The following is a 16,909-nucleotide window of genomic DNA, read 5'->3' on the forward strand; positions in this document are numbered from 1 at the left end:
AACTGCAGTTGTGATGTAATATTTGAGAGAATAATAAACAGAGAGAGGGAAGGAGAGAGGGAAGGAAGGAAGGTAGGAAGGGAGGGAGGGAGGGAGGAAGGAGTTTCCACAGTCTGAAGGCAAGTGGCAACAAGAAAAAAACCCAGAGATTTGTTGGAGGAGCCCCCAACCCTGTAATTGGAAAGTCAATGTGATGCCTCTATGAAACCCACATGAGGGACAGTAACATCTGTAGGTTTGTGATACATGATGACATCAGTAAAATGATAGAAGTGGCAGAATATACAATGAAATGAGCAATGGTAAAATGCTGTGAATGGTAAAACTGGGCAATCTTGATGAAGAAGACATAAAGGTTATTCTACAGACCTGAACCTTTCTTCACTACTATATATCAACATGAGCTGAACGAAATATTTTAAAAGACTAGAGTTAACATCTGTTAATGATCTCTACTTTAATTGCTCATATAAAATATCTTCTGTAACTGTGAACCTTCTCTATCAAAACATCCATTATGATTGCATATATTAAGGCTTTAAGTAATGTACAGTGGATAAAATTAGCTCTGAAGGTTTATATGGATGGATAGATGATATATACATGATAGATAGATAGTTAGATAGATAGATAGGTAGGTAGGTAGATAGATAGATAGATAGATAGATAATAGACAGATATGAAGATAGATATGTAGATAGATAGATAGATGATAGATAGATGACAGATAGATAGATTATATAGATATAAATGACAGACACACACATTTTACTCTTATTTCCCTAACTAGGTGTTAAAAGATTATAAGAATAAGAGGAAATAAGGTGAATAGACTTTTTACTAGTATTTACACATCTATGATTGATTTTATATTCAAAGACCCAAGGTCTACCAGAGAAATTGAGGTATCTCAAGAAATTTGGTACTTAGGCACAGTACAGTAAGAATGTAAGGTGCTTCTTAAGAAATCCTCTGATGGTCACCTTGGTGCAGAGTGTATTTCAACTGTATAGATATCTCTATTTTACTGTCAAACTTATTATTCTATATTTTTATGAGACCGGATTTGTAGATAGGTTGGCAAAGAAGTCAGTATGCAGCTTGTGTATTAGCCTCTTGAAGGCAAGTGTTACAGGTGTGAGATGCCATACCTAGGTCATTGAGATTTACTTGTCACTGTATCTAATTCACTTTATAAAACAGATTTTAAATTATTTGTTAAAAACTAAACTAAATGAAATTGTATCTTACCTCTGATTCTTACCCCTGTTTACATTAATACTGCATAGTTCAGATTCAAACTGAGGCTTAGCTCTATTGGGTCCATTTTAGAGTATGTACACTTATATACAGGGGCTGGAAGAAAGCTAGGAATAGAATTCAAGGCCTTGTGGATACTATTAAGTGTTTGCGAACTTGGGTATAGCTCCAGAAAATATACAAAAATATAAAAAAAAAAGTCATCCAATGATGTTTCTGGAAAAATATTCTGAACTTCATTAGAATTAAAAAGTTGGGGAGGTACCAGGCAAGTAAACTCTGAGTTTTTTTACAGATATATATCTACCACTTACATGTGGGAGGACAAAAAACATACAACAACATATATAATTTATTATCAAAAAAAGTGTCCATTGATTTTTCTGGAGATATAAAAGTGATACATACATGAAATAAGTGATACATAAAATCATTGAGTTCAGAATAAATCTAAACTATACTTATGTAAGTTGTACATGGCCACAGAGTTAATAACATAAGCAACACTCAGAAAATATAGTCTTCCTGTAAGATTTATCCTACATTAGCCAAACAACATCTTCTTATATAAAATATTTAAAAACAAGCAAATACTAAAAAACAGAAAATATTTTATTTATTTGAATTGTACCAAAAACTACATTTATAAATATCTAATAAGTTAAATATAGAATGAGGCAGTCTTGAAAGTAGAACCAGAATTTCACAATACATTTTTACATTTGGCTTTATGATCCTGACATAGAAGGACAATTATCTCAGCTATGAAGCCTTGTGTATCCAGTAAATCACAACACTCGTGATGTTTTCTGAAGCACAGTGCAGGTGTGTGTGTGACACTATAATGCCTGTGGTTTCCCCAACAACATCCCAGGTGTATAAAAGGCCCTTGACAGATGGTGACATCCAGACTTAAGGAACCTACTGCTTGTCTTCCTCTGAACAGTCTACTCCTGACAACATGTGTTACTTTGGTGGATACTATGGAGGCCTAGGCTATGGCTATGGCTGTGGCTATGGTGGCTACGGTGGCTATGGTGGCTATGGTTATGGCTGTTGCCGCCCACTCTGCTGTGGAAGGTACTGGTCCTATGGCTTCTACTGAAGAATTTCTGCAGCTGTTCATCACAACTGTCTTCACATCAGAAGTTCTTAATTAATGTCATGAGTTCCACCGTGCTCAACTATTTCATCATCTTCAATTTTACTGCATGATTATTTGCAGAAAGACTATGCATTGTCTTCATATTTGCTTGGAAAATTCTTGAATTCTTACCCATTTTATGAACACATATGCTTTTAAATAAACTATTTCCTTGAAAATACTGGTTTTCTGTAGTGTTCCTAAAGGTGTTATCAATATTTATGTATTTATATCAATTTGGTTAAATATATTGATTGCATCTAAATGAGAGAGAAGTTGAGGACAAAAAAAAAGATAGGAAGGAAGGTAGGAAAGAAGGAAGGAAATAAAATTAGAGAAATACCTAAAAAAAAGAGAGAGAGAGAAATGAAGCAAGGTAGAAAGAAAGAGAGAAAGAACCAAAGAAAAAAGGACAAATGAAAAATAAGGACAGAGAAAGAAAGACATGGGGAAGAAGGAGAGAGGAGAGATGGGAAGAGGCATAGAGGGAGGGAGGGAGAAAGGATAGTGGACACGGAATGTTCTCTTTAAACATTCTTCTATTGGTAGACATTTCTACCTTCATATTGCTGCTATTGTGATGTCACAATGAATCCAGGAATGGAGATATTTATCTGGCACCAAATTCTTTGGTCTGTTATGAAAAAATTTGAGAACCATCACAAGTTAATTCTCTGAATACTCTAGGAAGACTATCCTTCTATGGGAGGTCACCACACACGTTTCGGCTACGTGCCGGCTTCCCTTAACTTCGTATGTTCTCTGACACGCATTTGTTTTCTAATATCTATAATAACAACTATAGGAACCAACTTATTGCAACTCTTGGTTATGATATGTAGATTCTCCATTGAAAAAGTACTTATGAATATTCTTTAACAATTATAACATCAATTTATTTTCTTCATATTTTTGTAAATATCCCATATAAGTTTTTGTTATTGACTTCCCACTCTTGGTACAGGATTATCCTGGTACGCAGAACTTTTTAGATGGGCATAAGCAGACTTTACTCTTTTATTTTCCTTGCTTGTGTTTTTGGACTCATGTTAAGTCATTTAGGAGAATAAGAAAAGAATAATTTTCAGTATGTATTCCACATGTTATTAGCTCTTAGAAAATCTTGTATGCTCTATTTGGATAAAATAATGGATTTCTCTATATTCTTTCATGACAAACCCCTTATTACTGATCAACCTTGTGTACTTTTTTTCTCTTTAACTCATCAAGTTTATTTTATAGTGGCTATAACCTCTAGGATTGGTAGCTATGATCTGAAGTGTGGTAGACCTACCAAGGGCCACATCCCTAAAGAAACTGTCTTCTCATGCTGGCAGCTATCAAATCAAACAGCTTCTTAGTTAAAAGTAGGAATTAATGACCACTTTCCCACCTCATATTGGGATTTTGTCTTGCATGAGCTGTTTTCATAACTCTTATAAGTTCATACATGAAACTGGGATGCTGTATTAAAAAATATGATCCATTGTCCTTTAAAATATTCTTTATCTACTCTTCTATCTGGCCCCAACCTCTCTCTCTCTCTCTCTCTCTCTCTCTCTCTCTCTCTCTCTCTCTCTCTCTCTCTCTCTCTCTCTCTCTCTCTCTCTCTCTCCTCCCTCTCTCTCTCTCTCCCCTCCCTCCTCTTTGAGTTTGATGATTCTATAGTCTCTGTCAGTGCATTTTGACCACCTTTGGATCTCTATGGTAACCATCACCAACTGTAAATAGGTACTTCTCTTACAAAAATTAAGAGCTGCACTAATCTATGGATATAGAAACATCATTTAATAGCAACACTGTTTAGTAGAACACTACAAGTAGATTCTACCACTAACAACTAGGACCTGCCTGTCCACAGGTTCTGGACCCAATAATGGTGCCAGGTATTGGTTGCATCTTTTGAAATGAAACTTAAATTCAATCTGAAGGGAGTTGATTGCATCCAAGCTCTTCATGTCCCTATTAGAGGTGAGCATGTGCATTGACAGACCAATCATTTTTGTAGATCACAGAGTTTGCAGTTACTTAAAAGTGAAAAAGTATTTTATCTTCCAGTAGTGTACAAAACAATTTATAGCGCTAATAAATCTCAGTGGCCAGGATGTAGTTTCCAAGTCAATATAAGCTTGAGCTCATCACGATCTGTGACTCAACTATGTCTTCAGCAACAGTCTTCGTGTCAAGTTCTCAAAATAAGAAAAAACAGCACTGGCAGTAGCATGTAATATTTGATGATCTATGAATCTCACTTCAAGAATTTCCAAAAGGAAAATACATGAATGTATGTCAATATATGTATATCATAATCCATCAATCAATGCATCTATTTCTACTATCAAAACCATAGCATTTATTAATGCAGCTTTGTAAAGATCAAGATATTAATAGAAGGCCATGTGCATGTACAGAATATGTATATTATATGGAAGCTTCTACAGTGACAAACAGATTTCCTACAACTTTTTTGTAATGTCCTCAGTGTTAGTTATCCCTCCTTTCCTGGATTCTCAAACACCAAGCTACTTAACCCTTCTCATTCCATTATAAAATTTACCCTTTGATACCACTGTATTCTATCTCAAGTCCTTTGAGAGCAATACACACAGATGAATCTACATGGACCTTAACTAATATCTTGACATCTACAAAGCTCTAAAAATAAACATGATGGTGTTAATTTTTAAAATAGATGAATAAGTTGGGTTTGTTTTTCCATCCTGGATCCAAGCTCTCATAATAGAGACTTTTGAGACTCAAAATACACTTACAAGTACCTAAGCCATACATCTAGGCTCTTCTCTGACTAGTTTACAACTTAATAACCTATTTGTTTTCTTCTAAGTTCTGGCATGTGTCTAGTTACCTCTCTTCAGGTATCATGCATCTGTCCCCCACACAGCTTGTCTGATTAATCCCCTGAACCTGGCTCTACCGCAGAATCCTTTTGGACTCACAGATGCCCAACTTTCTTTCTTCCATTTCCCATTGCCATGGGCTTTTTAATTCACAGGTATTGCATCCAGGAAATATACAAGATAGTCTCTCTACAATGAGCTAATCAATGGAATCTGGAGATGTATAATATATAAACTTGTTACCACAGGAAAGTACTTTAGGAACGAGAAGTGGAAAAAATATGTAAATGTGACCTCATGAAACTAAAAAGATCTGTATAACAATGACCACCACCATTCAGGTAAAAGGGGCCCTATATTTTCAGGAAAAGCATTAACTATATGTGGTTCTAAAGAATTTCAGGTTGGACACCGAATAATCAAAGGGAAATCTTTTCATGAAATTATACATAATGTCACCTCATTTACATAGACTTATTTTTTTGTCAAACACTATTTACAAATATTTTATTTTACAAAATTATATCTTGTAAATCTGTGAGAAGTTCAAAGTTTAAATCATTCAAAGATGGCTTTTCACCTTTCATACGAATATTCTCTCCATCAGCAATAAACTGAGATGAAGTACATATGGCTTGTTTGGTTGCTTTTTAAAGAACATATACAATGGCTTTTGGGTTGGTTTTTGGTTTTGCTTTGTATTTTTTGTTTTGAGTGGAGTATTATTCTGGCATTCAATCTAAACTTGGATGCATGCTGTGTAGGCATATTCTGAAGTATAATCTGGCAACTATCCATAGAATTTCATTGAGTCACTATGTATATCTGCATGTGTTTCATATGTGTATGTGTATGGCACATATGTATGTATGTAAGCATGATTCTATGTAGGTAGATATGTTTGTGTTATGTATGTGTGTGGTATTAGAACACAGGTGTTTGATTGAATGAATGGATTGTGTAATTGACAAATGAGCACACTGTATCCTGCTCTTTGATCTATCTGCCAAATTTTATTTTCATGAGATCAGCTCTATCATGGAACAATTTGCTAGGCTGACAATCAGTACATCATAGCAATCCTCTTGCATTCTACCCATGTAGCATTAAGGCGTAAAATGTGAATACACCCAACATTTTACATGAGTTCTGGAGATTTTTAAATATGTCCTCATGCCTGTACAGCAAGTATTCTTATCTACTGATGAATTTCTGAGATGCTGGATAAACTCATAAAGTTACGTGTCTATACTTTCTCTGCAAAGCTAATTTGACCATGATATAGACAGAAGTTTACAAATACCTACCTTGGCTCACCCACTCAACCATAATTCCTTTGACAATTAACAATTACTAGGCCTTCATGTGGGCTTCCAAATGGGAACACATAACATGCATAGTTTATGCATATAAATAATATATATTCTGAGATGATAAAAGCAAGATGTAATAAAAAAAAGTGTTTAGCAATAAATCCAAACACATTAACATAGATGGAAACTACCCACCAAGTAACAAATTATGTAGCCAATCATAACCTTGATCAGGAAGAATCAAGAAACATAATCCTCAAAGTAAGATTAATTTAAAATGAAAAATAGAAAGAAAATAAAAACATTTTGTGTTGATGGTAAAAACCCAACTCATGTTTTAAAAACTATATAATGATTGAATGTGAATCATAATCCACATTCAAGAAACTACATGAAGAATAACCTAGATGCCTGAAAATTATATCGTCTATTTTTTCCCATCGGATCCTGAGATAGGAGGAAAATTATCTCAGCTATGCAGCCTTGTGTCATAAATCATAACACTCATGGTGTTTTCCAAAGCACAGTACAGGAATTTGTGACACTGCAATGCCTGTGGTTTCTCCAACAACATCCCAGGTGTATAAAAGGCCCTTGGCAGATGGTGACATCCAGACTCACAGAATCTACTTCTTGTCTTCCTCTGAACAATCCACTCCTGACAACATGTGTTACTATGGCAGCTACTGTGGAGGCCTGGGCTATGGATATGGTGGCCTAGGCTGTGGCTATGGCTGTGGCTATGGTGGCTATGGTGGCTATGGTGGCTATGGCTATGGCTGCTGCCACCCACTGTGCTGTAGAAGATACTGGTCCTATGGCTTCTACTGAGGAGTTTCTGCAGCTGCTCATGCCATCTTTCTCCACTTCAGATGTTCTTAAATATCTTCATAAATTCCAACCTTAATTTAAACACTCTCAGGAATAATTAATGAAATATAACATGCCCAGCCTGGTCCTCTTCGTTAAACATATTGCATGTATATTTGCATAAAAGCTCTTCATTGCCATCATAATGCATTTCAAATGTGACCAGATTGTATCATTTCCCATTATGTGAATATATACATATATGGTAAAATAAAATATTTACTTGAAAACACATTTCTTTTTTTAGTAATGTGAGATTTATGTGTGTGAATTTATTCTGTTTCATTGTAAATGTGTGATTTTTCTAGTGAAAAACTGTGAGAGAATCAAATGGAAAAAGAAAGAACAAGATTGGGGAGAGAAACTTGGTCTCTAACCATTCATTCTTCTATTGGTAGACATTATCTTCATATTGCTGCTTTTGTGGTATCACAATGAATTTGGAAGTTTGGATATTTTTCTGACATACTAAAATATGGAGAACCAACACAAACTGTTTCTGTAAATATCCTGCAATCTCCACAGTATATTCTATAATGAGAGTCACCATACACATTCTCACTGTACGGGCTTCCCCTTACTTCATGTGTTCCCTAAGACCCACTGTCTTTTTAAAGTCTATTTTATTATTAACTATAGGGAATAATCTCATTGTGACTTATTATTTTGAAAGTTTAGTTTTCATCATTTGTAGATTTTCTTTAGAGACTCACATCCAAACTTCAGGGTGGAGCACAGAGAGTCTTAGGGAAGACTTGGGGAATAGAAGGACTTGGAGTGGACAAGAGCTCCACAAGGAGAACAATGGAACTCACAAATCAGGATCGAGACAGGGCCCTGATGCACCAACCAAACACTATACATAGTGAGGACATAGGCCCCTGGCTCAGATATAGTAGGTAGGCAGTACAGTCTCCTTGTGGGTCCCATAATATAGGGAAAATGAACTCTGGTACCCACGCCTTGATCACTTCCACATCATGGGTCAGCCTTGCCAGGACTCAGAGGAAGAAGATGCAGGCAGTCCAGATGAGATTTGATAGTCTGAGGTCAGATGACAGGAGAGGAGGGCTCCCCCTTTGTGAGGACTAGGGGAGGGAAGGAGGGATAGAGGATGAGGGGAGCAAGGTAGAACTCAAGACTATGAGGGAGAGGGCTATAATTGGAATGTAAAGTGAAAAAATTAAAAATTTTAAAAGGAATAAAAAAGAAAAATATTTATGACGATTCTGTAATTGTTTTAATATCAATTAATTTTCTTCATGCTGTTTTTGGGTACATATTTCACATGAATATTGGTTTTTTTACTTCCAATCTTTTATAAAGAATAATGTGTGTATTTTCATGATAGGCAGAACATTCTAGATGAGAATAATCAGAGTTTTCTTTTTTTCTGGTGCTTGAGCTCCTGAATTCACACTGAACCATTTAGGAAAATGAGCAAAGGCTCTTCTATCCTTTTTATTGTTTTTCTTACTAGTTCCAAGAAAATCTCATACAACATATTTAGATAAAATTCATATATTTTTCCTTCAGACACTTGTTCATATTATGCCCAACTAACTTTGTGTCCTCCTTTTGTTTTCTTAAGCTCATCAAATCTGATTTACGATGCCTATATTCTCTAGGATGGATATCTATCACCTAAAGTATAGTTGACCTAGCCAGGGCCACACCCTTAAAGGCACAGACTCTCCACTTCCTCACAGCTATCAAACAGCTATAGCACCTTTCCTAAAAGTGGGAATGTGTTCCTTCCTCTTGACACCATGTTGGACATTTTCAGTGTTGAGCTTGCACAGGGCTTGTTCATGCTGTCATAGTCTCTCTGAGTTCATAAAAGCAGCTGCCTGCTGTGCCTAGAAAACACTCTTTCCTTGAGTCACCCTTTGTTTCCTCAAGAACAGATGAGAATACAACACTATTATTCTGTATATTGACCAGTTTGGTATCTCTGTGATAATCTAACGGTATAACATTATTATTAAGAGTCTTTTTGAAAACCAAATCCATTTGTCAGAATACTGCTGGTAACTTTTCCCTTAGTGTCTATTTTCAGATTCTTGCCCAACTAATGGCTTTGGGTTTGGTTTCATCTGTCATGTGAACTTATATTTACTCAGAAAAGCATAGATTATTCCCGATCAGTTCATGTTCCTTTTAAAGCTGTGAACATGTATGGATAGTCTAGTCACTTTCTTTACAACAGAATACGCAGTTAAAACTGATCATGTGTTTTCCCCAGTAGTGTGCACATGACCATTCAGCATTATGAAATCTTCTCAGTCAAAGTAAAGCTTTGAGGTCAGTGCAAGCTTGAGTTCTTCATGTTCAGTGACCCAACAATGTCATCATCAATGGGACCTTTCTTTCATGTTTCAGAAGGTAAACAATATCATTGGCAATAGCCTGTAATTTTGCATGTCTATGGACACAACTGGCCCAGAATTCAAAAAGACATAACCTTTTCCTGGCACTGGGATGTTTCTTTGTCAGCCTACAATGCCTAGGATGGGTCTTGTTGCCACTTTACAGGGTTACTCCATTTTATTCTTATGTTACATTTTTAAATACATTTATTTTTATGTTTAATTTGTTCACTTTACTCCTCAATTATAGCCCCATACTTCATCGCCTCCAGATCCTCCTTCCTTCCCTCATCCTTATTCCCCCACTGTCCTAGTCTGCAAAGAGGGGAAGCCCTCCTCCCCTGTCATCTGACCTCAGCCTATCAAGTGTCATCTGAACAACCTGTATCCTCTCTCTTTCTGTGGTCTGGCAAGGCTGTCTTACCAGGTGTAAGTGATCAAGGACTGGGCAACAGAGTCCATGTCAGAAGAAGTTCCTACTCCCCATATTATGGGACCCACAAGTTAACTGTTCTGCCATTCCTCTACATCTAAGCAAAGAGTCTAGGTTGTTGCATCAAGTCTCTGCAGCTCCTACCTCCCACCTCCCTGCCAATATTTATTGGCTCCATTGGTCTCCTTGTAGAGCTCTTATTCCTTCCAGGTTCTTTTGTGCCACAACTCTTCCATAAGATCCCCTACATATCACCCCAAAGTTTGGCTGTGAGTTGCAGCATCTGCTTAGATCCTCTGCTGGGTGGAGTCTTTAAGAGGACCTCTAAGGTAGGCTCTCATCCTGTTCCTTTTCTTCAACTGCTTCCAGTGCCTACTCTGTTTGCCCTTCTGAATGAGAACTAAGCATTTTTCTTAGGGTCTTCCTTGTTATTTACTTTCTTTAGGTCTGTGGATTATAATATCTACCTGTCTGTTTCTATGTCAGTACCATGCAATTTTTATTACTATTGCTCTATAGTACAGCTTGAGATCAAAGATGAAGATACATCCAGAAGATCTTTTATTGTATAGGATTGTCTCAGCTATTGAGGTTTTTGTTTCTTTTCCATATGAAGTTGAGAATTGTTCTTTCCAGTTCTGTGAAGAACTGTGGTGGTAATTTGAAGATAAACAATTTATCATATATCTCCAAAGGATATAGAAACATCATCAAATATCTCCTAACCAGAAGTCTCCCAGGGCAAGAAGGATTCAGCACAGAATTCTACCAGACATTCAGAGAAGAGCTAATACCAATTCTCTTCAAAGTATTCCACAAAATAGAAACAGAAGGAAGATCACTGAACTCATTCTTTGAAGCCACTGTCATCCTAATGCCTAAACCACACTAAGACCCAATAAAGAAAAAGAATTTCAGACCAGTTTTCCTTATGAGCATTGATACAAAAATACTCAATAATATGACCATGAATTAATCCAAGAACACATCAAAATTTTCATTCACCATGACCATGTAGGCTTCATCCCAAGCATGCAGAGGTGGTTCAATATATTGAAATCCATTAATTAATTAATCATATAAACAAAATGAAGAAAAAAACCACATGAACATCTAACTAGATCCTGAAAAATCATTTGACAAAATCCAACACCCATTTAATTTTTAAAATCTTAGAGAGATCAGGGATAAAAGGCACATACCTAAACATAGTAAAGAAAGTATACACAAGACTATAGCCAACATCATACTAAATGGAGAAAACATAAATCAATTCTACTGAAATCACAGTCAAGATAAGGCTGTCCACTCTCACCATATTTCTTCAATATAGTACTTAAAGTTCAATCTAGAGCAATACGACAACTAAAGGAGATCAAAGAGATACAAATTGGAAAAGAAGACATCAAAATATCATTATTCACAGATGACATGATAGCACATATAAGTGACCCAAAAATTCTACCAAGACACTTCTACAACTGATAAAAGCCTTCAGGAAAGTGGCCTGATACAAAATCAACATCTTAAAAAATCAGTAGCCCTCCATTATATAAAAGGCAAACATCAGGGAAATGCAAATCAAAACAACTCTGAGATTCCATCTTACACCCATCAGAATGGATAAGATAAAAAATTCAAGCGACACCATATGCTGGCGAGGATGTGGAGAGAGGAACACTCCTTCATTGCTGGTGGGAATGCAAACTAGTACAGCCACTTTGGAAATCTATCTGGTGCTATCTCAGAAAAATGGGAATAGGGCTTCCTCAAGACCCAGCTATTCCACTCCTTGGAATATACCCAGAAGATGCTCCAGCATACAACAAGAAAATTTGTTCAACCATGTTCATAGCAGCCTTATTATTAATAGCCAGATCATGGAAACAGCCTAAGTGTCCCTCAGTAGAAGAATGGATAAAGAAACTGTGGTACATATATATTATGGAATACTACTCAGCTATTAAAAACAAGGAATTCCCGAAATTTGTGGATAAATGGATTGAACTAGAAATGATCATAATGAGTGAGTTAACCCAGAAGCAGAAAGAATCAAATGGTATATACTCACTTATATCTGCATACTAGCCCAAGGGGCATGTCCCATGAAAGCCTTCACTTACCAGGAAACTGGGACAGAGGGGAGGACATCCTATTAGGACTCTAGATGAGAGACGCATGGGAAAAGAGCAAAGTAGAAGGATCCAGAGGGTCCTAGAAACCTACAAGTAGAACATTATGATAGGCAGATTTGGGCCCAGGGGTCCCGCTCAAATGAAGGCACCAGGCAAGGAAAATACAGGCAGTAAACTTTAAACTCCTACCCAAATCTAGTCAATGGATAGGACATTCTCCACAGTTGAGTGGAGAGTGGGGTATGACTTTCACACGTACTCTGGTGCCTCATATTTGACCATGTCCCCTGGAAGGGGAGACCTGGTGGCACTCATAGGAAGGATAGCAGGTTACCAAGAAGAGACTTGATATCTTATGAGCATATACAGGGGGAGGAAGTCCCCCTCAGTCACAGTCATAGGGGAAAGGAATAAGGAGAAAATGGGAGGGAGGAAAGAATGGTAGGATACAAGGGATGGGATAACCATTGAGATGTAACAAGAATAAATTAATAAAAAATTTTAAAAAATAAAAGGGAATACAAAAAAATAAAAATAAATAAAAGGCAAACAGCTGAAAAAGAATTAGAGAAATGACACCTTTCACAATAGGCACACAAAAAAATTATCTGGGTTAATCCATTTTTTGACATTCTTCCAGATTTATTTTATTTTATTTATTAATTCATATTACATCTCAAGTAATTACTGCCCAAGTAATAAATAGGCGGAACTATACAGGCGTCTCTTAAATGATGAAAAATACATGCTTGAGAAACAGTTTTAAAAGGTTCAACATCTTAGACAACAGGGAAATACACCCCAAAACTGCTTTGAGGTTTCTTCTGACCTCAGACCGAATGGCTAAAAAGAAAGTACAAACAAATTCTGGTGTGGATTAGGAGAAAGGAAGCATATTTGCACATGAAGGAGTACAAACGTGCATCCATTGCAAAAATTGGTGTGGAGTTTCCTTTTAAAAAACATAATAATAATAATAATAATAATAATAATAATAATAATAATAATAATAATAATAATACATGATCCAGCTATATCATGGATAGGAATATACACAAAGGTCTGTATATATTATTATTATTGCTTATTCATAATCATTGCTGCTCTATTCAATATACCCAGGAAACATAGATAGCACTGATGTCCATCTATACATAAATGGAGACCAACAAAAGACCTTACATGGGGAAGACCTAGATCCCCTGAACATATATAACAGATATGCAGCATGGTCATCATATGGGTCCACAAACAATGGGAGTAAGGGCTATCTCTCTCAGTCTCCTGCCTTTGGATCCCTTTCCCCTAGCTGTGCTGCCTTGTTTGGCCTCAGTGGAAGAGGTTGCACTTTGTCCTGCTGTGACTTGAGGTTCCTTAACTACATGTTTAACTACAAATATTTTATGTGGACCAAGTCTTTTCTTAGCAACCTGCTGTCCTTCCTCTGAGTGCCACCAGGTCTCCCCCTCCAGGGGACATGGTCAAATGTGAGGCACCAGAGTAAGTGAGAAAGTCATATCCCACTCTCCACTCAACTGTGGAGACTGTTCTGACCATTGGCTAGATCTGGGTAGGGGCTTAAAGTTTACCATCTGTATTGTCCTTGGCTGGTGCCTTAGTTTGAGCGGGACCCCTGGGCCCAAATCTGCCTATCTTTTGAAAGATGGCTTTTCACTTTTCATATCACTATTCTCTCCATCAGCTACAATCTGAGACAAAGGGCACGTGGCTTGTGTGGTCTTTTTAAGCCTATATGATTATTTTTGTTTTGTTTTGTTCTGTTTTTGTTTTTGAAGGAGGTATACTGGCCATTCCATCTCAACATGTGTGCATGCTTTTTATCCATAGAATTTCTGTGAGTAGGTACATGTATCGTATCTGCTATATAGGGATGTTCTGAAGCATATTCTGCCTATTTATCCACAGACTTCCTGTGAGGAGGTATGCGTATCTTCATGTCTTTCATATGTGTATTGCATGTGCATATGTATGTATGATGCATGTATGTAAGGAATGAAGAAACGTGTCATGTATGTGGTGCTGGTGGCACACAAGTATTTATGTAAGGGAAGGCATGTGTGCAGTTGCAATATGAGCATACGCTGTCCTGCTCTTCGCTATTTTTACCAACTGTATTCCCATGAGAATCAGTACATCATAGCAATCCTCTTGTATTCTACCCATGTAGCTCTGGGGTATAGAGTGTGAATACACGCAACATCTTGTTTTGGTCCTAGGGATATTTAAAATGCCCTCATGCTTGTTCAGCAAGTATTCTTATTTTCCCAGGTGTTGAATCAACTCGTAAAGTTAATGTTTATGGCTCCTCTGCATAACTAACTTGACCACGATTTTAAAGGAAGTTTACAAATGTTTACCTTGGCCCACCACCCCAACCTTAATGCTTTTCACAGTAATATCTACAGGACCTTCACATGGTATTTCAAAGGGAAGCACATGACATATATAATTTATGCATGTAAATGGTCTTATATGTTCTGTTGATTTCATAAGCAAGACGTAATGAAAAAAAAAAGAGCTTACAATAAATCCAAACACATTAACTAGATGGAAACTACCCACCATATAACTAATTAAATAGCCAATAATAGAAAGAAAAAGTGACACTTTATAGGGGTGATAAAAACCTAACAGATTTTAAAAGATTAAAAACAAATGATTATATTATTTGACAGAATTATATGCTGTAATCCATAAACAACATGAAGAATGACCTAGAGACCTTAAAATTATATCATATCCATTATTTGAATATGGGATCCTGATGCAGGAGCACAATTATCTCAGCTATGCAACCTTGGATGTCTAGTAAATCACAACACTCGTGATGTTTTCAGAAGTACAGTGCAGATATGTGTGACACTGCAATGTCTGTGGTTTCCCCAACAACAACCCGGGTGTATAAAAGGTCCTTGGCAGATGGTGACACCCAGACCCAAGGAACATACTGCTTGTCTTCCTCTGAACACTCCACTCCCGACAACATGTGTTACTATGGTGGATACTATGGAGGCCTGGGCTGTGGCTATGGTGGCCTAGGCTATGGCTATGGCTGTGGCTATGGCTGTGGTAGCTATGGTGGCTATGGTGGCTATGGTGGCTATGGCTATGGCTGTTGCCGCCCACTGTGCTGTAGAAGGTACTGGTCCTATGGTGCATACTGAGCAGAACTTACTCATATCATCTTTTTCTACTTCAGATGTTCTTCAATATCTTCATAAATTCCAACCTTAACTTAAACTTTCTGAGGAATAATAAAAGAAACACAGAGCAAACCGACCCCATTCTTCTTATTCAATTTGATCACATGAATATTTGAAGCAAAGCTCTTCATAATGCCTTGTGAAATGTGACCTTTTTATCCATTTCCATTATGTGAATATAAATATAAATAAATAAATACATATAATTGTAAATAATTTGTTTTTAAATTGTTTTCTCTTATTGGTTTACTGATTTTGAGATGTATGTTTGTGACATTTTATCCGTTTGGTTGTAAATGTGTGATTGTGTTTGAATAAATGTGAAAGTAGTAAAGAAAAGAATAAATACGAGCAAGAGGGTAGAGAGAAGGGAACTTAAGGACAATGCACGCAGCAGCAAACCTAGACCTCTTGTTCAGATCTAGCCAGTGGCCAGCTCATTCTCCATGGTTGTGGGGAGAGCAGGACTGCTTCAGACATGAACTCTAATGCCCCAGATTTGATCACTTGCCCTTGGTGTGGAGGCACACAGAGGAAGGGGAAGCAGGCTGTCAGGATGAGACCTAATGGAGGAGGTCCCCTTCTGTCAGAGAGACGGGAATAGGACCAAAGAGAGAGGGACGCAGGAGGGAACATGAAGGCACAAGTGAGGGGGTAAAAATTGAGAAGGAACCTGAATGAGTTATAATAAAAAAGGGAGAAAAAGGAAAAAGATCCTTCTGTTGGTGGACATTTTTACTATCCTCATATTTATGTTATCATCATGTCACTAAGAATTTGTGATCTAACCCATTTGTCTGCTACTTAAGTTTGGAGAACTAGCACAAAGTACTTCTGGAAATATATTACCATCCCCACAGTCCCATCTATAGTGAGTGTCACCACACACATCCTCACTGTGTAAGGCTTTCCTTGCTCATCTGTTCACTAGCTTCTATTTTCTTTCTAATATCCATTTTATTAAATATTATAAGTAATAATCTCATTCTGATTTTGAGTTACAATTTTGAAAATTCACCTTTGGTCATCTGAAGGTTTTTTTTTGAAAAATATGTAGGATGATTCTCTGATTATTTTAATATCAATTAATTTTCTTCATGCTTCAGTCTTTGTAGATAGTTCACATGGAATTTTGATTTTTGACTTGCTATTTTTTGTATAGCATAGTCAATATTGACCTGCCATAGCCTGTTTCTTTTTTTTTTAAGAGTCCACACAATTTTTATGAGTTTTCTTGTTGCTTTTGAGAGAATATACTATGGATTCTACCTAAAATTGTGTGCATGCTATGTATGCATATTCT

General features: G+C 36.7%; 3 protein-coding genes across 3 annotated transcripts; all 3 read left to right on the forward strand.

Moving 5' to 3' along the window:
• Positions 1 to 2,221: 2,221 nt before the first annotated feature.
• LOC127192885 (keratin-associated protein 20-2-like) lies at positions 2,222 to 2,412 on the forward strand. Its single transcript, XM_051150233.1, has one exon. The coding sequence runs from the start codon at positions 2,222 to 2,224 to the stop codon at positions 2,363 to 2,365; it is 144 nt and encodes a 47-aa protein (XP_051006190.1). The 3' UTR covers positions 2,366 to 2,412.
• Positions 2,413 to 7,241: 4,829 nt separating this feature from the next.
• On the forward strand, positions 7,242 to 7,699 carry LOC127192879 (keratin-associated protein 20-2-like). Its single transcript, XM_051150228.1, has one exon. It carries the CDS (start codon positions 7,242 to 7,244, stop codon positions 7,404 to 7,406), a length of 165 nt encoding a protein of 54 aa, XP_051006185.1. The 3' UTR covers positions 7,407 to 7,699.
• A 7,648-nt stretch (positions 7,700 to 15,347) lies between these two features.
• LOC127192870 (keratin-associated protein 20-2-like) lies at positions 15,348 to 15,808 on the forward strand. Its single transcript, XM_051150218.1, has one exon. The coding sequence runs from the start codon at positions 15,388 to 15,390 to the stop codon at positions 15,565 to 15,567; it is 180 nt and encodes a 59-aa protein (XP_051006175.1). The 5' UTR covers positions 15,348 to 15,387; the 3' UTR covers positions 15,568 to 15,808.
• The last annotated feature ends 1,101 nt before the right edge of the window (positions 15,809 to 16,909 follow it).

This window comes from Acomys russatus, chromosome 8 (genome assembly GCF_903995435.1).
Source record: "Acomys russatus chromosome 8, mAcoRus1.1, whole genome shotgun sequence".
Lineage (NCBI taxonomy): Eukaryota > Metazoa > Chordata > Mammalia > Rodentia > Muridae > Acomys > Acomys russatus.